The 27849-nt window shown below is 48.6% G+C and overlaps 1 protein-coding gene and 2 long non-coding RNA genes across 3 annotated transcripts in view; 1 reads left to right on the top strand and 2 right to left on the bottom strand.

Moving 5' to 3' along the window:
- Positions 1–12787, bottom strand: part of GARS1 (glycyl-tRNA synthetase 1) — a 24661-nt gene extending 11874 nt beyond the window's left edge. Inside the window, exons 1-8 of the mRNA XM_063416764.1 lie at positions 12630–12787; positions 9369–9470; positions 6200–6302; positions 5034–5175; positions 4314–4402; positions 2879–2955; positions 1418–1563; positions 771–920 (exon numbers count right to left, since the gene is read on the bottom strand). Coding sequence (XP_063272834.1) covers positions 771–920; positions 1418–1563; positions 2879–2955; positions 4314–4402; positions 5034–5175; positions 6200–6302; positions 9369–9470; positions 12630–12767 — 947 coding nt within the window. The 5' untranslated portion in view covers positions 12768–12787. The remainder of the gene's footprint in view (positions 1–770; positions 921–1417; positions 1564–2878; positions 2956–4313; positions 4403–5033; positions 5176–6199; positions 6303–9368; positions 9471–12629) is intronic.
- Positions 9481–22065, top strand: LOC134560610 (uncharacterized). The gene is made up of 3 exons (XR_010082762.1): positions 9481–11943; positions 17921–18061; positions 21765–22065. It is a non-coding gene; the product is annotated as an uncharacterized LOC134560610 (long non-coding RNA).
- LOC134560605 (uncharacterized) lies at positions 18485–27849 on the bottom strand. Its single transcript, XR_010082761.1, has 3 exons — positions 27107–27849; positions 22095–22196; positions 18485–21679 (listed from the first exon to the last, which is right to left on the bottom strand). It is a non-coding gene; the product is annotated as an uncharacterized LOC134560605 (long non-coding RNA).

The raw sequence follows: 27849 nt of genomic DNA, 5'->3' as shown, positions 1-27849 counted from the left end.
TCATTTCCAGATGAGCAAAACAGAACAGGAGGACTGAGGAAATTCCTCTGTGCCAAGGATGCCACACTTTCTCAGTGATATTTATGGCACCACAAAATAATCAACTACCAAGTTTACAACATGTACTTATGTGCATGGGAGCTCTTGTTCCAAACTGTATAGAAGAGACTTCCAATTAGGATAGATCAGTTTAAACACAGAGATTATCCCTAGTGAAAGGCAATAATCACTTTTATCCAAGGATAGAACTGAAAGTAATTTGCAATAACCCTGAGCTTTCCAGCTTGACTGATCTTGTGACACAAACACTGGTCCTGAGTCAGGTTATCTCCCAACTTCCTCTCTGGAGCAAGTTGTAGAACTGCAGAATCTGCAGGACTGAGACAAGGAAATATTGCTGCAAGGTCAATCACATTTTGATTTCAGTTTCAAAGCAAACTGCACAAACATAATTAAACAAGCAAAGTCCTGTAGAGAACAGAGCTACCTTTGACATGATCCTTTTAAGACTATGATGGAAGCCAAATTCTGTCGTGAAACTGAGTTTTCTATTTCAGAGATTCTACTTCTCATAATCCAATCTTAGAATTCTGTACTTAAAACCTAAACTTGTGAGTTCATCTGTAAAGCCTGAGGCTCACCAGGCACACAATCAGGATTCCTCTGGGGGAAAGCACTAAAGTGAAACAGTCCTGCACAAAGCCTGGCACAAAAGGAAGATGCTCCCTGCTCCCAGGCACCCTCCTGCTCAAAGAGGCAGCTGGCAGTACCTCACTCTGATAAGGCCGGAGCGGGGTGAGATTTCATTCCTGAAGGAATTCCCAATCTGGGCAGCAGCAAAAGGCAATTTGCCTTGGTTAAACTCCAGCAGTCGTTTGAAGTTGAGGAATATTCCCTGGGCAGTTTCTGGCCTCAGATAGCTGCAAGAGATGGGGAAGAGGCAAAATCAGGAAGATTTAAGGGTGGGGAAAGCAGGGAGACAGCCACAGTTGATACAAAACTTACAGGTAAAAGTTTTTTCTCTTGAGACTTTTAATTCCAGATGAAAACCCCAAACAATTAAGCAATAGACTGAATGGGAAAAACTTCACCTCCTTCCTCAAACAGGTATCCTGAAGTAGGTTTTCTACAGGCATGAAGTCACTGGCAACTAAGGACCAGCATTAACTGGCTTTATGGAAACTACTCCAACCAGCAAGGGCACAGTTGGGATCTGTATTTTGGGTGCTTGAAGTATTTTCATGATTCTCCAACAACCCCTTTTTTCTCCTCCCTTTCCCCAAGACTCCAAGGAATGCTAACCTGCTACAGGAGGCTGGGACTGAGAGGCAGGGGAAGGCAACTCCAGAAATTTCATTTTTATTCTGAATGATCTCTAAAGCAAGGAGAGTGTGAGCAGAATGAAATTAGCACCTACCCAGGCATGTTTCCTCCAGGCCCAATGGAGGTCTTGAACATCAGATTGAAAGAAACAGGAGGGGACAGGTCATTCCCAGTGACAGGGGACTTCACATTGTAGTTCACAAAGAGATCTGCAAGCTCTTGCTGGCCATAATTGTCCAACTGATATCAAAACACAAGAGAATTATTTTAATTACTAGACAAGATAACAGGAATGAATGTCCTCTTTATCTTTTACTGAGCGTGATCCACAGCTCTGAATCACCTGCCCAAAATACTCCCTTCTAACCCAAATTTTCAAGCAAACTAAAGTTTGAACCAGTGATAGAAGAATACACTTTGCACATTTGCAAACCCATTTTAGTAACAGGTCCAGGATTTAGTCATATCACAGGAAGTCTGAGCTTAAGAGTGGGTGTAAAGCAGAAGAAAAGTCATTGGGACTGCACCACCACCCACCAGAAGAGATTCTTTCTAACAGATTCAGCTAAAACATGGAAAGGTTGGTGTTGGGAGCAAAGAAAATACAGCAGTGAGAGAGAAGAAAGCTAAAATTTCTGCAGGGCTTTGTTTGCATTCATTTCTCTTTCGTCTGCTGCTTGGAACACAATATTGAAGCAATGCATTAGATGCCCTCTCAGAACTGTTCTGCATTTCTAGTTGTCATGATCTTTCACGTATCAGGAAAAAATATCCAAAGCCAGGATATAAAAATACTTTTTTAACAGAGAGTTTCCCTAAAGGATGGTCAAAGTTTAGTGTTGTAGTGTGGAAAACCCAATGACAGCTGCTCAGTGATGCAAAACACTGACAAAAAATGTTTCTCTTTCTGGAAGGAAAACATTCATTGAATGCATGGCTTTGGAAGCATTTATCCTAGAAGTCATGAGAACAAACATTAAACACAAAGAAAAACAAAAAAAATAAAGACAAATGTTTGTACAGTTGCTCAGGAATGTCAGTCTGAGCACCAACTATTCTCATGGTAAACACAGGAAAAAATCTTTGTGGGGTGCCAGAGACAGAGGAACAAATCTCCAGTGCTTCAAAGCCGAGACAATTTCAGAACAAAGCAAATCAGTGCTGAGCTGACTCAAAAAAAAAACCCTGACAAAACTTGTGGTCCATCTCTGTTCCTTTGTATGACAATCCCACAGAAGGGACTGACAAATGTAAAAGCTTTTTGCCAGGGGATGAAGTGAAACAGAGCAGACCAACTTCAAGACTGAGCTTCAGCCCTATTAACTCAACACTCAAGAGTTTCATTAATATAATAGCAGCAACTCTCCAAAACACTGAGGGAGATGTGATTCACCAGCAAGCTCAGAGTACTTATTAACAATTAAATTCTCAGTATTTGAGAGGATCTCTGGGGTAAAGGCTTCAGAGCATCTTGAGGAACAGAAAAGGGCCACTGCCTCTGGACTCTATGACACACTCCTCTCTCTGAAGCAGCCACCTCCCATGCAGCACCCACCTGTGTTAGAACATTTTCCATTTCTGCCTTTTTCTCTGCTGTGCACTTCTTGTCAGACATCAGTTTCTGCAGGTGAGCTGTAAGAAAAGTTGGTCATGAGTTTATACTGCAACTCCATCACTGACCCTAGTATAAAACAGCTCAGGAGGATCCCCCAGCATGAGTTAAGTGATGTCCACTACTTGTCCTGACAGTGTCCACCAGGGTAAGTCCAGTCATGTCCTCAAGGCAGTGGTGGCCTACAGTTCACTCTACTGGTGTGCCACAGGGAAAACAACACATTCTTATCTAGTTCCTTTCTAATATTATTTCTCTAAACCCAAGCAATGGTTTTGTAGTCCTTCTCTCTTTCTATTACACAGGCTAGAAATGAAATGTCTGATCCCAAGCAGCAAGGCTGATTTTATTCACAGAGGCAGGCACAGAGCTGGTACAGTGGGCTGGACTGCATTCCACGTTACAGCACATCCTCCCTGACACACAGAGGCACACGGTGATGTCAACACTTCCCAATCCTGTTTGAAAAAGCAATCTGACTTTTCAGTCAGTAACAGCTCAGTTTGGCAGTAACAGCAGGTGGCTGCTCACAGGGAGGGGCTGCAGAACACAGGGACATGCTTGTTGATGAGGCTGCTCAGCAAAGGAGGCAGAGGCTGGATGGGCTTCTTTTGAAGTTGGTTTTTTCTTGACAAAGAAAAAATTCTTAATGAACATCACGAAAACTGCTTTAATGCCAATACAGATCGTTCTGTGTACTTGAATTTAAAGGAAAAGGTTCAAAAAACAGAGAGCACAACTCACTTAAGCAGAGTGGAACAATCCTTCCATTCACAGTGGAGCTGTATATGAGAAAGTTTTCAAATAGGCATTTTATTTCTGAGCTTCCTTCATGTGACTTTCTTGGTTTATTTTCCCAAACAAATATTAATAACCAGGAAGAAATATGAGGACTTTGCAAATCAAAGAAATGCCTGAGGTCTGTTTCTAAGGTACACATGAAAGTCATCCACTGCCATGTAACTGACCTCCCATAGGCAAAAACATACTCTGACCCCTCAGAGCATTAATGAATTGTTTCTCAGTACTTAAAAAAGCAACTGAAATTCAAGAAAACTAAGACCAGAATGCAGTGGAGTACAGGAGTCTTGTTATTTAGGGAATCCTTAGCTTAGACAACACAGTAATCTTTCATAACCTGATGGCACTGGATTTTATAAAAAGGGACACAACTGTGTTTTCACCACAGATCCTGAACCTCATTTAAGACACTAACAGAACCTATGGGATTTTTGGTATAGTATGATTAATTAGCTGCAAACACAAGTATGAAAGGCTGGCTACACCAGCAGGCTTTACTCAAGAAAGATTCTCTTTTCCAGTGCTTGTACCACTGCAAAAAATCCCCAGGCCCACCTAGCTTGGAACAAAATCAAACCTTTTAAGAGATGATCGGCACGAAAACATTCCCCGTTTTTCACATCTTTCACCATGAAGTCAGCAAACTTGTCTACATGGCCAGAAGTCCTAGAAGAGATGACACAAAAGAAGGATTGTGACAGCTGCCACCAGACAGCCCCAGGTCTGTGTGATCCCACGGGACAGACCTTTATCAAAGTGAAATCCTTCAAAAACTGCAGGCTCGCTTCTGCTTCAGATTAGAGTCACGTTAAGCAGCATCATCCCTCAGAAAATATGATCTGTGGGAAGTATCAATACATCTAAATCCTAAAATGTGCCACAAAGATGACACTTAATGCCTCCAGGAACTGCATCATGGTCAAAACCAGACATAGCTGAAGTAGAGGAGAGTGATCAGTAATTCAGGTGAAAATATTTCCAGTATTTTATATCTCAGCTGCATGAAAGCTTCTGCCCTTTTTCTTGTCCTCTTAATATTTCAGAAAAAGGAATTAATGACAACATCTTACCCAATGGGACTGCTAAGAGGCTTTGAGCTCTCAAACACGAGTGCCACTGCTTCCCCTGACTTCTGGAACAACAGCTTCTCACACTGACCTGTGCCCTGGGACCTAATTATGCTTGAAATTGGGTGACCCACACTCAAGATCCCTGTGGGTAATTTGACAGAACACTGTAAAAAGCACCTATGACCAGAAATTACTGCAGGTAAAAAACTACAAAGACCCATATTTACTTTAGAACCGGCTCAGGCGTGAGCATGGTGCAGTCAATCTCCAGGATTTGCTCTTCCTGAATGAAGTGATGTCTCCATGCTTGGATGATGTTGTTCTTCAAAGCACACCCAACAGGCCCAAAGTCATACAGACCACTGACTCCTGCCAAGAGGAAAAGGTAAAAAAGAAGTGTGAGATTGTACAAAGCTGCACTGTTTGGAGGAGTTGTCTTCCCTTCTCAGCATTTCCATCAGTTGGTCTCATTTTATGAGCATGAAGCACAGTTCAGCTGCAGAGCACTGAGGGATCAGGTAGTGACAGAATCTAAAACTGATAAACTCCTGCAGCCAACACCTCTAAAAACCACACCCCCTCCACCAATGGATTCTGCTTTCTGGAAAGTTTTGTGGGAGCAATCTATGTGAAGGAGGAATCTGAATACAGAAGTGATCATGCACAAGCTGAAGCAGTGTTATTGTCAGTAATAAACAACACATATCTGCAAATCACCAGTGTAGCTGCAAAGATTTTAAAAAAAGCCAATAAAACAACTCAGAGTGTTTAATTTAGTATCTGAGGTGAAAGAGCAATACCATAGAGGCACTGCTGCCTCCTGAGATGCTCATATGAGCCATCTGAAGAGGTTTAACAGCCACATTTCTTCACCTGTGCCATAAAGTTCACTGGCAAAGTCCACTGAGGGAACAGGGTCTAAAGTTCACCGTGGGTTTGAGCATTATTGGTCCCCTTGTGGGGCACTCACTTTAAGAGCTGGACTCCATGATCCTTGTGGGTCCCTTCCAGCTCAGAATATTCTGTGATTAATTTGCCAAGAGAAGCTCAGGTACAGATAAATGGTTATAAATAAGCTGATGATCTCCTTAAGCCCCAGACACCCTACCCTCAGCAAAGAAGCCATCTTCTACCAATGTAATGCTCAGGACGTGCATTTCAAAGTTCAATCATTTCCATTCAGAGAGCACAAGACAAAAATTGAGTCCCATCCCGACCCAAACACTTCAGGAAGGGGGAATTTTTGAAAGGCTCACAGACTCAAGCAGGAAAGTTTAAAGCAAACTTAAAAAAAAATCTTGTATGCCACATTAATAGAACATAATTAAGCTAGAGTGCAGCATTTCACCCAGTTAAACGGACCAGAACATTGTACATTTCTTCAAACTCATACCTCCATAAATAGAAAAGGCTTGGTCATAGAAAAACCTCCTTTTGAGAGTGTCTTCCATCTTAACTCTGTCCACGATGTCATCTTTGGGCTGTAAGGCCAGCTCCTGTAAGTCAGGCAAAACAAAACCAGTTAATAGCTCCTGATTCTGACAGGAGGAGAAACCCTCTTCACTCATCACTGCAAAGACCACTTTGGAGAAAAGGTATCCTGTCAACATCCTCATACTCCAAAGAGGCATCTTCCCACTGAGATTCAAGTGCTCAATTATGAACATCTTTGTCTGAATGCAGCATTTCAGACACTTGAGGTGGACTCATGACCTAACTTTCCCTGAGTGAGTTATCCTCGGCTTTCTTCACAATCACTGCAAAAAATGCCAATTTCCAAAGCAATTCTGACCTTCTTCCCTCTCCTGATTATGAAAAGAGCTTCAAGTGACCATCTCAGACTGCACACATCTAACTCTCAGCACTTATAAACATTTCAGTAAGATGTTCCTCACATGAAAGAATTTTGACTATGAAGATTACAAGCACCATCATCCTCGTGCTCTGCCAAAGGGATGATTTTAGGTATTTGTGCAAGGAAAATCTATTTGTAAAATTTAGGTCTGCACTCAGAAAACTTGGGAGTGCCTTAATGTCCTGACAAGATACTGTGAAAATGTTTAAGGGCAGACTCACTATTTTATCTGCAAACCTGTGAATTTTGCAATCTAATCCATTTGTGAGGTCAACAGACTTGAAAGATTTCCTTCAAGGAAGCTGTTTTGATAATCAAGGCACCGTTAACCCCAGAAGTTCAATAAATTCAGATCCTCCTAAGTGTCTCAGACTATCATTTTGAAAAACCTTTGGGTAACAAAAAGTATTGTGTGTCTATTTATTTCAGACTTTCCCTTTTCTATCATCTATAATGACAAATAAATATGGTCTAATTTTAAAGCACTGTACTCTGTCCATTCAACTGCTCCACCCTGCTCAAAGCTTTAAATTCAGAGCTGCTCTGACACCGTCAAGTAGGAACCACAGGGCTTGAAAACCACCACTGCTGCCTTCCCCAAAAGGTGGAAGGGACTGTGATCCTTGCTGGGAACAGCATCAGGAGAGAAACACTCCCAGCACTGGAGTGCTGCACTCCCAAGGGCAGATGCTGCGTTTGCAAGGTCACCCTTGCACTGACAGCCCACACAAATTGTGTAAGGGCTGAGAAACCTCCCCACTGCATCCTGCAGGCACCCTCCAACACAGAGGTGGGGCTCACAGGGATACCAGGACTCCAAACCTGCCCAGCGACATCCCCAGGGACTGCAGCATTCCTCACCTGCCTGTGACATCCCCAGGGACTGCAGGACTCCTCACCTGCCTGTGACATCCCCAGGGACTCCAGCACTCCTCACCTGCCTGTGACATCCCCAGGGACTGCAGGACTCCTCACCTGCCTGTGACATCCCCAGGGACTCCAGCACTCCAAACCTGCCTGCTGACATCCCCAGGGACTGCAGGACTCCTCACCTGCCTGTGACATCCCCAGGGACTCCAGCACTCCTCACCTGCCTGCTGACATCCCCAGGGACTCCAGCACTCCTCACCTGCCTGCTGACATCCCCAGGGACTCCAGCACTCCTCACCTGCCTGCTGACATCCCCAGGGACTCCAGCACTCCTCACCTGCCTGCTGACATCCCCAGGGACTCCAGCACTCCTCACCTGCCTGCTGACATCCCCAGGGACTCCAGCACTCCTCACCTGCCTGCTGACATCCCCAGGGACTCCAGCACTCCTCACCTGCCTGCTGACATCCCCAGGGATACCAGAATTCCAAACCTGCCTGCTGACATCCCCAGGGACTCCAGCACTCCTCACCTGCCTGCTGACATCCCCAGGGACTCCAGCACTCCTCACCTGCCTGCTGACATCCCCAGGGATACCAGAATTCCAAACCTGCCTAGTGACATCCCCAGGGACTCCAGCACTCCTCACCTGCCTGCTGACATCCCCAGGAACTGCAGGACTCCTCACCTGCCTGCTGACATCCCCAGGGACTCCAGCACTCCTCACCTGCCTGCTGACATCCCCAGGGACTGCAGGACTCCTCACCTGCCTGCTGACATCCCCCCAGGCTTCTGAGAGCTGGCACCCAAAACTATGAAAACATCTAGGCAGTATTTCCTCCAGGATGACCTAGTTACCAACGTGGTTTCAAAGCCCAGTCCCTATGCTGAACACTCAGTAGAAGTGATATTTTCTTGGGTTCAGTGTATGTAAACAGGCAGCCACGAGGCCAGACCTGGCAGAGAGCAGCTCCTGTTCATCCCACGTGACTCTGTAGGACAAACAGGGTCAGTGGATTTCAGTTCAGGTGAACTCACGTTCTCAGTCGGACAGCTGGAAGAAGTACTGTAACTATTTACTCTTTAATTCATTTATTTTTAAGAGTACCACTCAGGCACAACTACAATAATGTTTTCATGAAATAGAAATCAGAAAACCTGGGTGAACGTGCACAACTGACTGTTTTTAAAGCTTCAAGAGTTTCTTTTTGTTGTTTCAGTCTGGGAAGAGGAGGGAAGCTCACAGGATAAGAAAGTTTATTTTACTTCTTTATTGATCTAAAGACAACAAACTTGAAGTTCCATAATTTAAGTTGCACAAAGACTTTTCAGACCATGGCTGCATTTAAATAAGGGGACACAATTTCACCTCTAAGCCTGAGGAGAACTACAGGTTATTTGAAACATCTACAAAAACTTTGTTACTGTAGCAAATTGGGCGGTTTCGAAATAAACTCATTCTATGACAGTCAGAGAATTTCAATGCACAAAGAATCTGAAAATTCACCACACTGAACAGCATGTGCTCTCACTCTGCACACAAAATATCTACATAGCAAACAAAGATTAGTGAATATACACTCAATTTTAGCTTTGATTATTGAGCAACCTGAACTCATATGCATTTGTTTCCACACTGATTTAATGCTAACAGAAATTGGTGTAACAGAATGTAAAAAAGTAAAGAATGAAATTGCCACTAGCTGGAAACCTGTAAAAACTACTTCAGAAGTGATTCAGTCTAGGACTGCTTAGACCAAACCTGCAAGAATTAAGAAGAGATTTTAAGGCTTTTCAGACAAAACTGTGGAGCTCAGAATTTAATTTCCAGACTCACCTTTGCTTCTAGGACCCTCTTCCGAGCTTTGAGCTCTGCTACAGCTCTGTCTATGTCCACCTGGGGAGCTTTCTCTTCCTTCAGCTTCCTCACCAGCTCTCCCTAGGGGAAAAAGAACATTATAGATTCATTCTTTGCCACAGATGAGACCTCCCCTTCTTCCAGCTCCCCTGGAAATGCAAAAGGAGGTTTCTGTCCAGCCTGCACACAGGTCTCCAGAGGCTGGCAAGTGAGAAATACACTTTTAAGAGTTAGCAGAGTAGATTTTGTTAAGGAAATTCACCCACCCCACACAACTGTTAAATCACAGACCTGCTATTCAGCCTCCATGTGTAATTATGTGCCTCTGTGCACATCACATTTCCACAAATTCCTGGTTTCTGTCTTTGAGGATGCACTAAGTGGATTCTCAGATGGTGAACAAAGGCTTTGTGCCCTTTCTCCATCTACAAGGCTTTTCTTCCTTCCACCCCTCCCCTTTTCTTTAAAGCTTATGGCCATTGCAGACTTCTTTTCCTCTGTTCTACCTAAATAAATTTTCAGCAGAAAGTCTCACAAAAGACAGACATTTGCAGCCCAATGTCTAAGCAAAGAAAACACTGCATTTTGAGTGAAATTTCTTATTACTTTAAAAACCTGATCAGTAACTTTGAGATAAAACAAAGTCAAAAAAATGCCCTTAAAAAAAAAAAAAAAGCCTAAATATTTTACAGAGCAGCAAAACCCTGCAGTGGGCACAAAGGTCTCAATGCCCTGTGGGGATGATTCTCCCCTTTCAGCCCAGGGAAATGCTCAATCCCTACACACCTCAAAGGGTTCTGTTATGAACATCATCCTCAGCTGTCAAACCCAGCTTGCTCCTGGAGATAAATTAATTAAAAGTCATCCATCGAGTCCCTTCTTCTTCACCAAAACCAAGATCTAGCTTGAATTACTGAGAAGTACAAAGGTGCTGGAGGAAAAAGCACAGAGATGTCAAAGCTGCCCCAAGTGGGATGTTCTAAAAATGGGACGCTCCAAGTTCAGCATTTTTCTTGCACCTTGCATATCTTGAGGAAAAAAAAGATAAGGAAAAAGCCCCCACAATCCACAGAGATTACATTTCCACAATGTCAACTTTTTTTCCTAAATTCTGAACTTTCCTGACATAAACATTACAGGTAACTGAGAAAGCAAAGAGAAGAGAATACACAGATTGCCATTCTATAATCAAATTAGAAAAGATGAAAGTGCTCCAGAGACTGAGGAGTTCAAAGGCTCATTTTATTAACAAAAGGAAGTCTCCAAAGATTGCATTGAAACACACACAAGGAGAAGAAGGAAAAATAAGAATCCTGTCAGGATTAACCCCATCAGCTACATGAACAGAAACAAAGTTTCCTTCCTGTTAGCTACTTAAACCAAAATGTGAAAGTTTCACTCTGGGGCTGAGGACTGCCATTCCTGGGTAACGTGGCAGAGGGAGGGATCTGATCTGGTGTTTTTTTCTTTTAAAGTAGTAAGTCCAAATTGCCTTTGTTGAGCCAGGTGGGTCGGCAGTGGAAAAACATCAAGGCAGCAGCAAAGCAGCTCCCGCTGACTCAACAGAGCCCTGCTCACTGCTGAGCATCCAAAAGCAGCACACAGCAACTCTTTGTCTTGACCTATAAGTAAGAGTGCTCGGACATACGCAAGGAGAAGGAAAAAAAGAAAAAAAACCAAACACAACTGAAGCAAATAATTACGCCTGCTGACAGGACTCAATCTAATTAAAGCTCCGATCTCAAGCCCTGCCCAAGAGGAGGAGTGCACAGCAGCACTCGATGTGGCAAATTGTGCTGCAGCTTTGTCCCACAGACCAGCAAAGCAGGGAGGGATCCACCCCTGGATCACGGCAGCTTATTGCATCAGGCACTGCTGCAGGAAGATAGGCTGCTCCCTCTCCATAGGCTCAGTCCCTTAGGTTTAATTAAACCACTTCTCCTGGAGCTGCCAGACACAGACTCCTGCATCCAGAGGCATCAACCACCCCGACCTTTGTTATCCCCTCCCTTTCCTCCTGTGCGAATATCTCTGGGAATTACTACAGCCAATTGTACAACACAATATGTGTGGCCCCGGCTGGACATTTTTTTTTTCCTTGGCGCCCCACACTCCAGTTTCTACCCCTGAAAAGAAGGGGTGTCCTGGTACTCACAGGCAAATGACAGCACCCAGGATTTTAAACTAAATAAATTGGCTGGTTCTAGAGATCATTGCTTTATTTACAAGCAGCTCTCTTGCCAAGGCATTATGCTGTACAGTGATTCATAATAAAAACTCACTGAAGTGCTGGCATAATTAGAGGGCCATAAATCCACTCATTTAATGGGGAAACACACGCACAAATGTGCGAATACAAGGGACACACGCACAGCTCTGCGTGCAGCTAAGGAGAATAATATGGATTCAGCCACTTAAAGGAGGCACATGGAGGGCACACAGGCACAGGTCTGGCAGGTGGTGAAGAGAGGAAAAGGAACTCTACAAGATCCATTACCGCACACAGCCAGAGTGCCAAGATTGATTTAGGAAAAGACAACCAAAACCTTCTCAGGTAAGAAGGATGATAGAGGTAAAAGGAGGGAGATGGGAAGAGAACGCGACACCTTTAGCCCACGCTAAAAGGACACATCACCCACCTAGATTAATCAGAATGATGAAATGGAAAATATGCAAAGGAATTACCATCCCTTACTGCATCAGGCAAATATGCAACTCCAGAGAACGTCATTTACCTCCGAAACGCGGCACAAACTCAGCTCTAAGGGGACATCACGGCGTGACCCCAAAGGGACGAGGGGACCTTCGGGGGGGCTGTTTTACACGGGAGACACGAGGAGGGGCCCCAAGGCAGGGCATAGGGAGCGCCAGCCCGGGAAGGGACACCCAGGTAGGCTGACGCACAGATCCAGCCCTGCCAGGGAGCTCCAGAGAGGAAAGAGCCATGGGGGGAAACGCACACGCGATACCCTCCCGCACCGCCTGTGCCCCAAGGGCCGCCCCGCACCCGCGGGCCAGCGCTGGGCAGGGCCCCGGGGACACCCGGGGGACACCCGGGGGCCGCTCCAGGCCGCGCAGCGCCCGCAGCCGGAGCCGCCGCAGCGCCCGGGGGGATGCGCCAAGACCCCTCCGCAGGGCGGGCAACCCCCGGGCGGGGCCGGGGGCACCTCCCACAGCCCGCCCGACCCCCGGGCGACACCGCCGAGCCCCCGCGGCGGGGCGCGGGCCGGGGCGCGTTACCTGCTGCCGCACCGCGTTCCGGAGCGGCGCCAGCAGCGCCTCGGCCTGAGGGCCGTCCATGGCGGGGGGGGCGGCGGAGCGGAGCGGGCGGGCGAGGCGGCGCAGCAGGGCGGGCAGGACGCTACGGGGAAGCGGCATGGGGAGGAGGAGGAGGAGGAGGAGGGCGGAGAGGGAGGAGGAGCGGGCGGAGCAGCGCCCGCCTCCCGCATGATGAAATCGCGGCCGGGGTAAAGCGCGGCGCGGGTGAGGCGCGGCACTTTCCGCACTCGGGCGGCGCCCGCAGATTCGGCACGCGCGGCGCCGGCAGGGGGAGCGCGCGGGGCGCGCGGCCGGGCACGCGCGAGGGCCGCCGGTGCGCGCTCCCGCGCCCTGCCTCTCCTGAGGGGAGCGCTGCGCCCCCGCGCGGCGGGAGCGGGGAAAGGCGGGACCCGCCACACCGCCCACCCCCGGGGGACACAGGGAACCCCCAAAGTGTCCCCAGGGCGGGGGGACACCCCCGGGCAGCCCCTCCGGCCCACACGGGGGTTTGCGCATGGTGGGAAGTGCTACACCCTACGGAGCTGTGACAGCTGTCACAGGTGCCACATGTCACCCCGAAAGTGTGGCTGTCCTTGGGGTTGGGGTCACCCCATTGTCCCTGAGCACGCCCCCAGCCGCACAGCAGGGTTTGTGTGTGGTGGGAGTACGGCACCCTCCGTGGGGTGCATGGGGTACAGTGGTAGCTGTTTCCCCTCAGGTGACACATGGCACCCCCAGAAGTGTCGCTGTCCCTGGGTGGGGGACACCCCACAGTCCCTGAGCATCCCCAGACCCACACCAGGGCTCATGCTGTGTCCCCCTGCAGTGTGCGTGAGGCAGGGTGGTTCCTGTCCCCACACAGGTGACATGTCACACCCAAAAGCGTGGCTGTCCTTGGGCTTGGGGACACCCCACTGTCCCTGAGCATCCCCGCGGCTCCACACCAGGACTGAACCACCGCCACCCTCTCTGCTCAGTGTCCCCTCGTCCCGGAGCCACATCCCAGCACATGCCCCCAGCCCTGGGCAGGGACTCGCAGGGGCAAAGGGGGATGGCAGGGGGCTGAGGCCGGGATGTTGTTTTTTCGATCAGCTGTGGGACTTGAGCTCCAAAGGCTTTGTAGCTTTTGGGCTCGGTGCTGTTTTGCTTTGTGCTGATCCACGGCCGTCCCTCGCTGCCCGGGGGCTGTGTAGGGTGGGTTGAGGGCTGCGGGCAGGAGGCCAAATCCTGCTTTCCCCAGTGTGGGGGGTCTTCCCTGGGAGCCAGGCCAAGCAAGCCCACGTCAGGCAGAGGAGCTGTGACGAGCACGGTGCCACAGGAGAGCTTCCCATCCCCGGGAGTTAAACCCTCCCTGGAAGAGAATCCAAACACCGGTTACATAAAACAAAAATCAAGGCAAATTTCAAAAATAAAACACAAAAAAAAAAAACCATAAACATTTCCCACACACGCTTTCCCCACTGCCTTCCTCCTCCTCACCCTCTCCCCTTCTCCCCCTCCCACTCCTGGAGCCGGGAGCATCGGCACTGATGCAATGTTGGCGTAATTGGAGTATTCAGGCTGCTATTTTGTACCTGTCTGTTTATTTGAGAGACAGCCTCAACCTCCTAATGAACGTGTCTGAATATTTATCTGCTGCTCCTGAATGGTGCATTTGTGTTTCAAATGCTTAACTGTTATTTTTATTTAGCTGCAAATTGCTGTTTTTATTTAGCTGGCATACCTGCTTGGAAATTGCTCTAGCATGAGGTTAATGCAGAGCTGTTTTCTATTTCTGAATTATTTTTTAATTAATCCTCTGCTGATAAAAGTGTAAGAACTGGCTCTGCAGCCCCCTTCTAGCTTTCCATGGAGCTAGGATGTGAAGATTGTGGAATCAGCCGCAGAAGGAACTGGCTCATGTGGAGGAATGAGGAATCCCAGCCAGCTGGGATGGTAGAGGAAACACGGGAAGAACCCTGGGAGGTGGAAAACCCCAGTGACCAGGGGCAGCTCTGTTCTCCTATCCTACACTTGAAGGTACCTGTACCAAGTAGCAACATTTCTCAAAAATCTCTTTTTTTCTTCCTCCAAGGAGGTTTCCTCCCCTCCTCAGTGGCAGAGGCTTGGTCCCCAGGGCAACACACTGCAGGATGGAGATGGACCAGTCTGGTGCCTTGAGCCTTTTCCCCTGCATAAAATCCTGCCTTGCACAGGGTGCTGACCCCAGCAATGCCTGTCCTTGGAAAAAGAAAAAAAAAAACACACTGGGGACCAGTTCCCAGCACTGTCACCAGCTGGTAAGGGGCAACCTCAACACAAGGGCCAAAAAGACCTCCTCTCTGCCCATTCCCAACTAACTGGATGCAGCACTTCACACAAAGGACTTTAAGAAGCATCTGGCTGAGACCATCTATAGAGCAAGACCTGTCCTTGTGAATAAATCCTTCATGATGAATTTGACTGCCCGGGCTCTGGGCTAGCACAAAGTTTGGGCTGTACAGTCAGCTTGAACTTCTAAAGTTGTGTTGGGGTGTGGTTTTTTTAGATAAAAGAACAAAGCAATAAAAGAAATAAAAACAGGGAAGGAAAAGGAGGGTGAACACATTTTTGGAGCAAAGTTGGAGGCACGTAAGTGGTGAGAACACAAGGAAACCCCAAATGCCCCTTTAATGATGGTACTGCTGATGATGGGAAGTGTTGATTTGGAGTCCTCAGATTCAAGGCACACTGCTGGATCCTTGTTAGGTTGTGCAGCATGGCAGGAAAATCAGGCAGGGTTTTGCACCCAGCCACAGCTGACACGAGAGACCTTGAGCAAACTGGCCTCCCAAAACTGGGTCACATCTGGGGTTGGCTGGATCTCATCTCCAAGCTGATTTCAGCAGGAAGGGCCTGTGGGCACAAACCCACAGTGTGCCTGTGCCATCTTCCCCATGCTCTTGGGTGCTGGGGTGCTGCCAGACTGCTCTGACCCACTCCATCAGAGATGATCTCTATGTCTGGTGCTGGTTTGCCAAGAGGAGCCATTGCTGGCCTCATCTTTGATACTCCTCGGGTGGGAACCACTGCTGCTCCTGGGCACACCATTGCCACTGGCTGACGTCTCACAACTGCCCAGGGCCCAGCCTTCCCTCTCCTTTTAAATCTGATTGCAGCTCTGCGCCTCTTTGTGCCTGATAAGCATCCTGTTTGAATATGTCCATGTTAGTTTTCTGCTCTGTACCCCTCAAAAGGACCCCAAGGGGCAGGATGGAATCTAGGAAGTGCATTACTCCATACCCTTCTGGGGTGGCTATCTCCATTTCCTTCCCCGGGTATGAAATGGGACATCTGTCACCCCCAAAGTAAAAGGGAGCTCCCAGGACAACAGGGGAGATTTACTGCATGATGGAATTTGCAGGAAGATACAAAGGAAGGGGGGAGTGGGGGTTCAGACCTCCCCCCCTTTCAGCTTGAAATCTTCTGCGTGCAGAAACAGAGAGGTGTGAGCATCTCTGAAAGACCTGGGGGGTGTTAAAGCCATACGAGAAGGAAGAGAAGAAACGTGGCTGTGTCTCCCCCGCCGCTCTCCACGGGGACCAGCAGCGGTGGGGGAGCAACGAGACCACAAAATGGGAGGCAGGAGGGAGCCTGCAGTGACTGTGAAGGGATGGAGGGGAGAGCCCTGCTCCTGCCACTGGGTATTTCTTTTAATGGAGCGAAAGGAGAAGCCCCTCGCAGAGGAGTAAGGAGGGGTAAAAGTGCAGGAAGGGGAGGGGGAGAGAGCCACAGTCAGGAGCCCATGGCTGCTGGGATCGGCGCGGCTCCTCAGTTCGCAAACACATTCACGCTCCACCGCATTTACGTCTCGGCGCATTTTCCAGGCAGGTGCCCCAGCCCCGCCGGCAGAATCCCCTCGGAACCCCCCGAACCCGAAGGCGATTTCCCCGCATGCAGAGGGGTGCCGGAGGGCTCTGGGCTGTGCTCGGGGGGTTCCCTGGGCCGGGGCAGGGAGCGGGCCGGGTCTCGGTGCCACTAGGTGGCAGGCGGCCCCGCCGCGATCCCGCCGCCGCTCCGCCGCATCCCGCCCCGGCGCGGGGCCCCCGAGCCCCGGCATCCCCGCTGCGAACGCCCGGGACAGCCTTTCCGTGCCGGCAAACCTTGGAAAAACGAGGGGCACCCGAGCCCCAGCCAAAGGCTCTTTCGCAATGCGGGGAGACGGCGGGGACCGTCCTCGGTGGCTCTGACGCCTTCCCGAGACAAAATCCTGCCTTTCCCTTCCCTCCCGCCCGCGCTTTTGGTTTCCTTCTGTTTTTCTTTCCTTTTTTATTTTCCCCTGTCCTTCTCCAAAGGGCTGCCTGCTTTTCCCTAGCTCGTTTCAAGCGTCAGGGTTGCAAAATCAGACAGATGCACCCTCCGAATGCAGGCTGAGCTCCAGCAATGTGCACTTAAGGACCAAGCTGATTTCCCAGCACTGGAGGATTTTTAGGCTGGCAGTAAACTAAGCAGGGCCTGAGGCAGTCTAATAAATAGCTTCACCTGGCTTTCCTCTACAGGACTGCATTTTTTTTCAGCCTTTGAAACAGTGTGGCTGCATCCAGCCTGCTCCTAGGGCACAGCTCCCAGCTCCTGCCTTCCCCCAAGGAAAAATGGTGAGAGAAATACCTGGCCCTCATCAAAACCCATGGCACAGAGCATGGCACAGATAGCCACGGGATAAATCCCTAGGCCCTGTTGTCATCTCTGGGGGTGAACAACTCCCTCTGCTCCTTTTGATGCATCCCTCGTCCTGTGAGCCATTCCAAGGGTGATCCTGCTCTGTCCCTGGGCTACCTGCAGGGAAGGGTGTTCTGAGGGTCCATCTGCCTGTGGAGTTTCCATGTGCTTTACTTGTCATCATCCCTGTGCTGGATACAAAGAACTGGAATATTCAGTGTGCGTGTGTGGGAGACACTCTGGATGTTACTGAAACTCACCCCCTCCTGGGACAGGGCTTTTTTTAGAAATAGGAAGCACAAACCTCACCCTGAGCTTCCTCTAGGGTTTGGTTCTTCCTAGAGGTTTCTCCTTACTGGAAATTTCTTTTCTGCACCTCTGGCCCGGATCCAGCCAAATGCTTCAGCACAGGCTTAGCTTCAAACCTGCATTGCCCCAGTGTCTTCTTGGATGGGATGGATTGTTTTGTTCCTTCTCACCTTGGGGATGCTCGTGCCTCTCTGTGCTCCTGCTGCAAGATGATGACAGTGGGAAGCAGGAGTATCAGCTTGCTTTGCTTGTGCACCAACCACAAAATTAACCCTGTGTGTGTGCAGGTAGAGTTATCAAATCTGCAAGGACATGGGAATGCTGCACGAGAAGATTTGGGGTCCCCAAGCATGAACACCTGCAGCCCTGATCTCTACAGCTCAGCCCATGCTCATCCTCTCTGCTCTTCTCACCAGGGGATGGTCAAGGTATGCTTAAATTGCTGCTAGGGCCAGTGAATATTTGATACTGGTTGAAATGGCCAAGCAAAACCACAGCTGCTGTCACCAACAGGGACTCAAAAATTTGCTTCCAAATCAGTGACAAGCCACAACACCTATTCTCCAGGGACTGGGAACGCCAAAAAAGTCTGATCCCTTTGGTCACTCCCTCCCAACAGCTTGGACCCTGCAGATCTCCCAGGTCTGGCTGTGTAAGAGCTCTGATGGAAATTCATTATGATTTCTCAACCCTTCCCTTGCCATGAATTTAAATTTGTCAAGCCCTAATGCAATGAATTGAAGTGCATATTGATTAAGGGCCTTTTATGGATGTCTTGCAGAGCATATTAAAAATTATTTAAAACTTGCATTCCAGTATTAATGACTCTTGTCTCTGGCACTTTGCAGCAACTCAGTCTTGACTTTTAATTGAAAATCTTTGGTTAAGACAAATTCTTACAGCCAGAGAAGATGAAGTGCTCCTCCAGGTACGTGCCATGGAGGGGCTTTCAACCTCAAGCTTCCCAAGTTCCCAAGAGGCTGTGAAATTCTAGGGACGAGTCTCTGTCCTTCAAGTGGGTGCTTGTGGGTTGTCCTCTGAGGAGCCAGGTCTTTGGGCTTCCTCTCTAGGTGCTGCCAGAACAGGTGTTTCACTGCTCCATCACTCAAACCAGTGACACGGGAAAGATTAATAACCTCCTTCAAAAGGGCAGTCACTGCACCCATGTGCAGAAAAATGTGGCACCTCAGGGGCTGGTGGTGCTCTTACATCCCACTTCCAACAGCACAGTGAATATCCATCAGCCAAACAAACCTGAGCCAATTCCTGCTGCCACCAGCTCAAACACCTCGTGCCTCCTTAGTCGTGTTTTCTTCTGCCTCTGCATCTGATCCCAGGGGGGGCTTCTTCCCAGCCATGAAGCTCGGGTCTGAAAGGGCACCTTAGCTTGAAAACACCCCCAGAGAGGATGTGACATTTTTGTGTAATGAGCAGCAAGAGATGTCACCTTGGGACTACCAGCACCTTGGTGGAGACAGCACTTAATATTTGCTGGCTCTATGGTGGCTGACAAAGGAGCCAGGAGTCTTCATTGTGGTTTGGTGTAGGAAACCAAGATCTTGCATGTTCTAGAGCCTTGTATCAGTGCTATGTTCCTGCTCCATGCCTGGGGCCTTCAACATGGCTTTGTTTTGTCTTTGCACTCCCTTTGCCTCCAAGGAGAAACAAGCCACCAATAAATACATCTCTGAATGTGCCTCCTCTGAAGGGAAATCAATATTTTCCATCCAGTCTCTGGTGGGACAGGATGTTGAACACCAATCAGTGCCCTCACCCCCCTGCATGGACCTGGAGCCAGGGGAACTCCAAGACCATTGGGATTTCCAGGTCACATCAGCACAGGACAGGAGAGTCCCCTCCATGCATCAGAGGGGACCTCTGACCATGACAGCAAGGAATCAGTACTGGCTATGACTGCTATGACTCCGGTTTAAAAAAAAAACCCTTCCTCCATCCACTGTTTGCATGCTGAATGATTTTTTTAGTTTTTTTTTTTTTTAATGACTGCATGTAAAACATGAACCAGCTGGGACCCCAAGTGGTTCTCTCCACCATGAGTGGCTTTCCTCCAAGTCTCATCACAGCCACCCGTCACCAGACACCGCCCCAGGGACTGAGCTGTCCATTCAGCCCATTACATGTGCAGTACAGCTGAGCTTCTTATGCATGGGAGAGTCAAAATTGGATGATCTTTATGGTCCCTCCCAACCCAAACCAGCCTGTGACTCTGTGATTTACCTCCTGAGAGGAGTCACAACCACCAGCGCCACTCAGGTGGGGAATAACCATTACTTCAAATAAGGATAGAAAGAGAAAACATTTTGCTGGATGCTGCAATTATTTTCCTTAAATATTCATTCTGTTCCTTCTCTGGTTTTAGTTTCTTGATGCCTTCCTTGTCCCACCCATCCTGAAGAGACAGAAATAAGCAGTTTTACTTTCACATCCAAAGAAGGTCCATGCCTTCTTTCCTCCCGGGTAGTAAAAGGGCTGGTCCATAAGTGACTGTGCCATTGGGGTGTTTTACATGGTAATGGAGTCTGCATGTGTTTCCAAGGATTTTTATTGTTCTTGCTGCTGATTGTTCCTTGTGAGACACGCAGTTATTGGCTTGGTTCTCTGGGTCAAGTGCTTGGCTGGAAAACATGGGGTTGATCAGACTGCAAGCAAACCAAGTATTTGCCCCTGTGATGTCCAGGCGTTAAAAATCATGAGCTAAACCTTCAAAACCTGACCTGAGGAATTCTTCAGGCCCAATGTCCACATATTGGCCTAATCTTTTCAGATTTTAACCAACAGTAAGAGCTATAAACTCAAAGGGTAGGCAGGAGTGCATCACCTATGCCTTAACTATCTTAAGGAGTGTATTTGGTGTTGTAGCTGGGTATATGAAGAGGACCTTGCCAAAGACCACCCAGACTTTCCAAATTGTGGAGAGAACTGAACGTAGCCCTTGTGAGAGTCCATCACATCCTTCTCCTTCCCAGTCTCCAGTGCTCACAGATGACAATGGCATTACCAAAGGATCTCCAGCAGGCAGTGAGTTATGATTAAAATGGTGGTTATTTATAATAAATGGAGCATTCAGATGGAAAAGTCCGGTTAACTCCCCTAATTGTGCCCTGGGGTGGCTGTGTGCTCAGGGACACCTCCCCTCGCAGTTATACCACGGCACTGTACATCATCTTCCAAAATCATGATGAAGTGACTTTGGCTTTGCTTTGAGGCAAGGGTTTTGTTGTTCAAGGAGAAAGTAAGACTCTGGCCTCTTCCCATACCCCTTTAATTTCTTGGTTGTTTAGTTTTTTGTTTTGTTTTTTGTTTGTTTGGTTTTTTTGTTTTTGTTTTTTTGATTTGAGTGGAAGGCTGGAGTTGCTTTTCTACACACAAAATGAGGATGCTGGTGGAAAGCTTTGCAGAGATGGTGCATTTTATGTCCAAGCAGTCCCAGATCTCAAAATCCCAGGCCAAGATGCTTCTTTCCTTACCCCTCAAGTGCTCAGCAGCAGGAGATGGTAGCTGGGATGGAAATGCCCTGCAGGTGAAGGATCATTTGCAGAATGCCACAGCTAAAGCTGAAGAAAACCCACACAACACCATGTGATGTTTTCACCCTGGGGATTCTGAGGGTTTTTTTCAAAGTCTGATGTGTTTCCTGAGTGGACACCCTGCTGCATTGCTGTAATATTATGGTTCCTCAAAATTGAGACCTACACACAGAAGGATCTCACCTTCCCAATGACCCCCATGAAAATACTCAACCCAGACACTCCTCTCCTCTTAGGGCAACTCAGAAGAGAGAAGTGAAGTGCTGTAACTTGAACTCATCTCTAATTATCTGGAATTTGTTCACACTAAATCAAACAGAGTGAAATGTCCTACAAGCATAGTCTATAATTCATGACTCTGTTGATTTCTCTCCTAGGCTACAGTGACATCAGTAAATAACAAAAGACTGTATTCTGTCAAAAAAAAATCAAGGGGGAAGATTTGTGAGGAACTGGGCTCTTCCATGGACATGAAGACTGCAGCAGCCTGCCATCACCCTCTGAGAAAAACAGAGGGAAAGCACATGAGATTTAACTCATTAAAAATGTGGGTTTAATGCAGATTTGTGTTTTTATATTGTAGCATCTGGAGTTTCCAATGACTGTGACCACATCCTCCTTGGATTCGGCAAGCCTTTAAGAGCGAACCACAAAGGAAGCACACAAATTACTTATTTAGGGACAAAGAAAAGCTTTTGTTTTCTGTTATTTTACACAATGCCATTCTGACCTGTGTTATGGAAGAAGATCCTCCTTGTCCCAAAGGATGTATCCCAGTCTTCCATCTTTAGGACGTATTCCATTCCCCTGCCCTTAAGACAAGGTAATAACATTTTCCTAACACAATAATATTGTGGTTTTATACTTCTACAGCATCTGAATAATGTGGCAGAACAAGGAGACCAAACCTCACCTGCTTTTTTTTCTCTTCAAGCTAGTGACAGACCATATCAAGGCATCCTTGATTTTCCATCTCAGCCTCCTTCCATCTCAGCAGCACCTGTCAGCAGCCCATCTGTTGGAGAGAAAACCCGTTTGGCTCTGCTCTCTAGTTATTTAAGGAGAGGGACAGCAAATGCTTACATCATGCAGGAGCCTGAATGAGTCCTGGGGGAAACCATCAGGTTTTGATTCTTAACACACACCAATCCTGAGCATTGCCTGGTGGCACAAAGCTGGTGGAATAGGGATGTGTTCCCATGCTCCCATGGTCAGGTTTTTTTCCCCACAGCTCCATTTCCCACATTCCAAGTTCAGCAGTGCCCTGTAGGGACAGTGGCCCTCAGAAGTGGCCTTTTCCCTCAAGACAGGGGTGGAGATGAAAACCAAGCCTTTGTGCTGGGCCAGATGGTCAAGAGGAAGCACCACCAGCAGCATCAGCAGCTTTTTTCCTAGAGGATGATGAATCAAAGCCAGTGAGCTCCTGGCTGCTGCCCTGGTGTCCAGTCCAGGAAAAGAGAGAGAACTGGTGGTGGCTGGGTGGGGCCATGATTGTGGGAAGATCTCTGAAGGAGGGACAGCCTTGAAAGCAGGAAAATGAAGCTCAGAGGGATGTGCTGAACTCACTCTAGACTGGGTGGGGCAGAAAACCAAAACATGAATCAGCTCCTGAGCACTGGAAAGAGGCTGGTCTTGGCCATTTCGAGTTGGCTGCCACTGACTCTGCTCACTGCCAGTCTGTCCAGCACAAGCTGGACAGGATGTGCCTGGCAAAGTGCCTGCTGAAGGGGATGAAATCACCACTCTGAGGCTGCCTGAAACATCCTACACTCCTTTCTGGAGTGGGAGCACCACTGGCCATTTCTCAGGTGTCTTCCCATCTCCCAGCTCTTTACCCTCCTGGCAAGAGTAGGACAGCTGAGGTGTGTGCTTGGTTAGTAAAGGAAGATGGAGCATTATACTGATTATTGCTTTTTCCCTGAGGGATGTAAGAGCATAAAGAGCTGCAGCAATGAACCACAGCTCAGGAGAACCAAAACCACCATGGGCTTCTGGAGCTCTCTCCCTATCCTGTGGGAACCAGGAGAGATGATTTAGGAAACAGGACAATCTGCTCAATCATGGGATGGGGAGACACCAGATGGAGATGGACCAGTGGAGAGGTGGCCTGGAGGGACAGAGACCTGAATCCATGAAAGCCAGGAAGTTCTGCCTGGCTCCCAATGGGTACCTGGAGAACATCAAGGAGCAAGATCTTCCTACAGGTCCTGTCCTATTTCTCCACAGGGGCTGACCTGGGCCCTTTGCTCACACCTACCAGCTCTGCCTCATTTTCCTTTGTGTGGGTGAGTTGAGTTGCTCAGGAGTCCAAGATGTGGGATGTTCTTCCAGTGAGTTTCATAGGAAGGAGCACAAGCCAGGGCAGTCCTGCCCTGATTATAAGCAGAGAGCTTTATTATGGGTGTAGGTGACAAAGAGCAGGGAGAGATGGTCATGGGTCAGGAAAGGCTGGGTGAGTATCCAGCAGAAAAGGGCAAACTCAAGACAGTTTGCATGGAATGTCAGAGTGATTTTGGTATTTGGAGCACAGAGAGCAGAAAGATGGGTAAAGAACTTGGGGAAGATGAGCCTGGGCCAGCTGAAGGGCATCCCAGCAGGGAGGTTAGAAGAGCAGCATTGAGATCTTATGGTAGGTAATCTTTCAAACAGTGCAAAATCTTTAGAAACAATAAATCAGTCACTTTATATCAGGTTAAGTATCTGGTTCTTGTAGGCCTGGAGTTTACACCTGGCCCTAAAACTCAAATTACTGCACTGTCTGATGCTGATGGCTTTAGGTGTGTTGAAAATCTCTCGTATCTTCTACAGTATAATTGGTCTAAAACATGTTTTCCTTGTTTTTCTGGTGCCAGTGCCAGTCAGAGCTCCAAGTTTTGTGACCTGCTTGTTTACACTGCTTCAAGCAAATCAGAGTCAAGCTTCTGGATGCTGTGGTGCCTTTCACCACATTCTTCCTTCAGTCTTTTTTTTTTCTGCCTTTCCCACCCCATCCCTGACAGGGGAGGCACTGTTCTTTCCGTGCTCCTTGGTTCTGTGTTCGAAGCAGTCACAGAAAAAGTGACAATTAGGAAAGAAAGAACCTTCAGTATCTGCTTTGGCAGGCACAACACATCCCACTGCCGAGCTGCAGCAAGGCAAAGCAGCTGCCTGCCTCTGGGTCAGATGGAGATTTTGCTGCCTTGTACTGTGAGATCTCCCCAGAGAGCCTGGTGCTCTGCCATGCTGCAGAGGCAGTGAAAACCCATCGTTAAAGTCAAGCAATGCATGTTTATAGCAGTCCTACAAGGAGCAGGGATTGGACTGATTGATCCTTTTTATTTTTCACTTTTAGGGTGATGAAGCCCTGGCACAGGGTGCCCAGAGAAGCTGTGGCTGCCCCTGTCCCTGGAAGTGTCCAAGGCCAGGTTGGACAGGGCTTGGAGCAACCTGGGACAGTGGAAGATGTCCCTGCCTATGGCAGGGGGTTGGAACATAAAGATCTTTAAGGTCCTTTCACCCCAAACCATTCTAGGATCCTTCTGGAACCTTCCAACCTGAGATATTCTACAATTTCAGGATGCTCAACTGCAGTTCAGAAAATGATGGTGATTAGAAGCAAACAAGAGGGTTAGATAAATTAATATCTGGGAGATCAGGTAACCTGGGGCAGGGTAAGAGACATCAGCTTCGTCCTTCCCACATTATTGTGCTCTACCAAAATTATTTAAAGGTTGCTAAGCAATATCAGTGGTTTTCCCCCAAACTGAAGGAGCTTAACAGAAGCAAATTAGTTCACTGCAGTAGAATTGAACTTATATCAAATATATATATAAAATCATTGCTACTGAAGATTTCTGTTTCTTAAAGCATTACAGGCAGCTGAAAAAGCTAATGAAAGCCAAGATCCTTATTTCATGTAATTTAGAGTCTTCTGTACCAGCCAAGGTGGACCTGGAACCCCTTCTCCAGGTCTTACCTGGTCCCAGTTCAGTGTCCAAGGCTGTTGGTAAATGCTGCATGAAGCCCTATTTTCCTTTTTCAACCCAGGGAAAGTTAAGAAAAACCTCCACCCCAGATGATAAAAAAGAAAATCTTATTAACCATGACTTTCTGAAGGGCAAGGCAGACAAAGAGAGTGGGAAGAAAGACAAGATAATTTCCTAAACCATTAAACAAGCCTCATTTTCCCACACCATCGCTTCTCCCTCCTTATTTTTATGAGGCAGCAAGCAGCTCCTTCCTGTCAACACATTCACCTCTGTGTTTTGTGGGTGAACAGGGGAGGGCTCTGGGTCTGAAGGTCCCTCTGGAGCTCTCTGCTAGCCCCTTCTGTCCCTGCTGGTCACCTCTTTCATTTCCTCAAGACATTCTCTGGTGCGTCCACAGCACCACCAGTCTAGAGAGGACCTAAAACCAGCATTTGCATTTTCATGCCACAAAAGGGAGAATTTCCCAAACAGACTTTTGGGACTATGATAGACTGACCAAAGAAGTCTGGGAGTGACACAACAAACAGCAAATGCCAGAGGACAAGAGATGAGGAGTTGAAATTTTCCTGTTACGTCTCACAGGGACACAAAAAGGAGACTGAGGTGCACAGCAGAAAACTCTCAGTAGGACAGGAACCATCAGCAGTTCCTGGAGGTTTCACCTGCCTCCTCCAGGTGAGGAGCAGCCAGCACTGAGACATGGAATAATGTGGAGCTGGTGCTGCCAGCTGCCTGCAGCTCATCCGTGCAGTTCATCCCTCCAGATTTCCTAGTATTTGTTCTCCTGTTCTGGGAAGAGCTGAGAGCTGCAAGAGGCCCAGCTCACAGGGGTGTTTGGAGAAAGGAAAGACCATTGTGTGAAAGATTTTGGTATTTCAGGGTTTGTTTTCCTTCTGACACAGAACAAAACACCACCATGTCAAAACCCTCTGCAGGGCAAAACAGAACAACAACAACAAAAACCCAAAACCTAAACAAACGAAAAAATATCAAGCAGCAGCATTTTGGACATGGTCTGTGGAAGTGTTTATCTTCATTTTTGGGCTTTTCAACCTCGAGATCTACTGTTGTAGTTATTTCAGGAAAAGTAAAAGGAAAAAAAAAAAAAAAAAGGGGAAAATGAAAGAAATTAAGGAAAATAAAAGCCCCACCAGAGCAGAGCAGAGAAGCCTTTGCTGTGCCAGGGTCTGACCCTGCCTCAGTGGGTTTTCTCTGCAGTGGCACCAGGATCAAAGTGTGTCCCCTCTTTCTACCCTAGGTGGGGTGCAGAACTGAAAGGAGCCTCCCTCCCATTTTTAAAGTGGAAAACTTGGGAACGGGCAGTGCAGCCACCCTGTGTGACATCAGCAGAGCTGCTTTGCACCAGTTTTCCTTGAGCAGAAGGACTCAGCCCAGAAACTTTAGAAAGATGGGACCTAGGGGTTGGTTCCCAGCCACAGAACCGGGACAAAGCCGCTGCTCTGGGCGGTGTTTTGGGTCAAAGTTCTTTCACTCCCAGGGCTCCGAGCCCAGCCTCCTCTCTGCTCTGGTTTATGTCGCTCCTCACGCTGCCAGCCCCTGGGACGGGGATGCTTTGGGGGTGCCCGGGTGAGTTCGGCGGTGCCAGCCCCGGGTGCCGCTGCCTTTCCCGGCGGCAGAGAGCAGCTCGCCACCAGCTCTCTCCCCGCGCTTGGCACCGCGCCCGGCCGCCTTTCACTGCCGCCTTTTCATTCGCCTTAATTCACTGCGTTTCCTTTCTTGCTCCTTGCGAGGAACAGAGGGAGAGCTTGTTCCAGCAGACGGGCCCCATCCGCCCCACCCGGCTCCTCTGGAGCGAGGGCTGGAAAAGCGGGATGCGGGCGAAGGGGATCTCCCACCCCTGCGGGGCCCCCGCGCCGCTTCCCAGCAAATACGGTAAGAGCTCAGCCTAAAAATGTGAGGCTGATCTCATGACACAGGGTGGCCCCGCATTCCTCACCTCTGACATAACCCGCTGGGAGTGTGCTCCGCACAAAAACACAAACAAGATGTCCTGGCGGGCTGGCGGCGGGGGCCGGGCAGCTGGCAGAGGTTCCGCGGAGCCCCCCGGTGCCGCAGCCCCGGCACAGGCTGTACCCCGGCGGGGAGGGCACGGCCCGGCGCTGGTGCCTGGGTGGATGCCCAGCCTCTCCCCCGGCCCTGGGGAAGATGACATGCTGTGGTTCTGGATCACCCAGGGAGGCGGCTGGATCTCTGCCCAAAATCACCCCCGGGATTTTGCTTGGCCGATGATGCCCGAGGGCGTTTGCAAGGAGGACTTTGCGGTGCTTTTGCAGAAGGCCGGTGGTTGTTGGGGGGGTTTTGCCTTATTTTTTGTTTCTTTCCGAGCGTTCCCGGGCAAGCTCTGCTCTGGCTCTGCCATGGCCATGGTTTTGTGTCTCGGTGAGCCTCCCCCTCAGGAGCAGCTCCTGTTTGCTCCGTGTGGTGCCCCACAGAGCTCAGCACCCAAAGCCTGGGGTGCTGTGGGGCGCTGATTCCTCCCTGCACCCTGGGATGGGATGCTTTGCCAAGGATCACGTGGAGAATCCCAGTCCCGCTGCCGTAAACACGAGGCTGACTTTGCTCCCAGCCAAACCCTCCTTCAAAGCACAGCCTTGTCTAGAGCAGGAGCACATCCTGCTCTCCCCTCTAGCCCGGCCACGCCGCACCACTTGTTTACTTTCTTCTGCAGATGCCCTAAAC

Source organism: Prinia subflava, chromosome 1 (genome assembly GCF_021018805.1).
Source record: "Prinia subflava isolate CZ2003 ecotype Zambia chromosome 1, Cam_Psub_1.2, whole genome shotgun sequence".
In the NCBI taxonomy this organism is placed as follows: domain Eukaryota; kingdom Metazoa; phylum Chordata; class Aves; order Passeriformes; family Cisticolidae; genus Prinia; species Prinia subflava.
The sequence above is the reverse complement of the archived record's forward strand: the minus strand, read 5'-3'. Positions and strand labels throughout refer to the sequence as shown.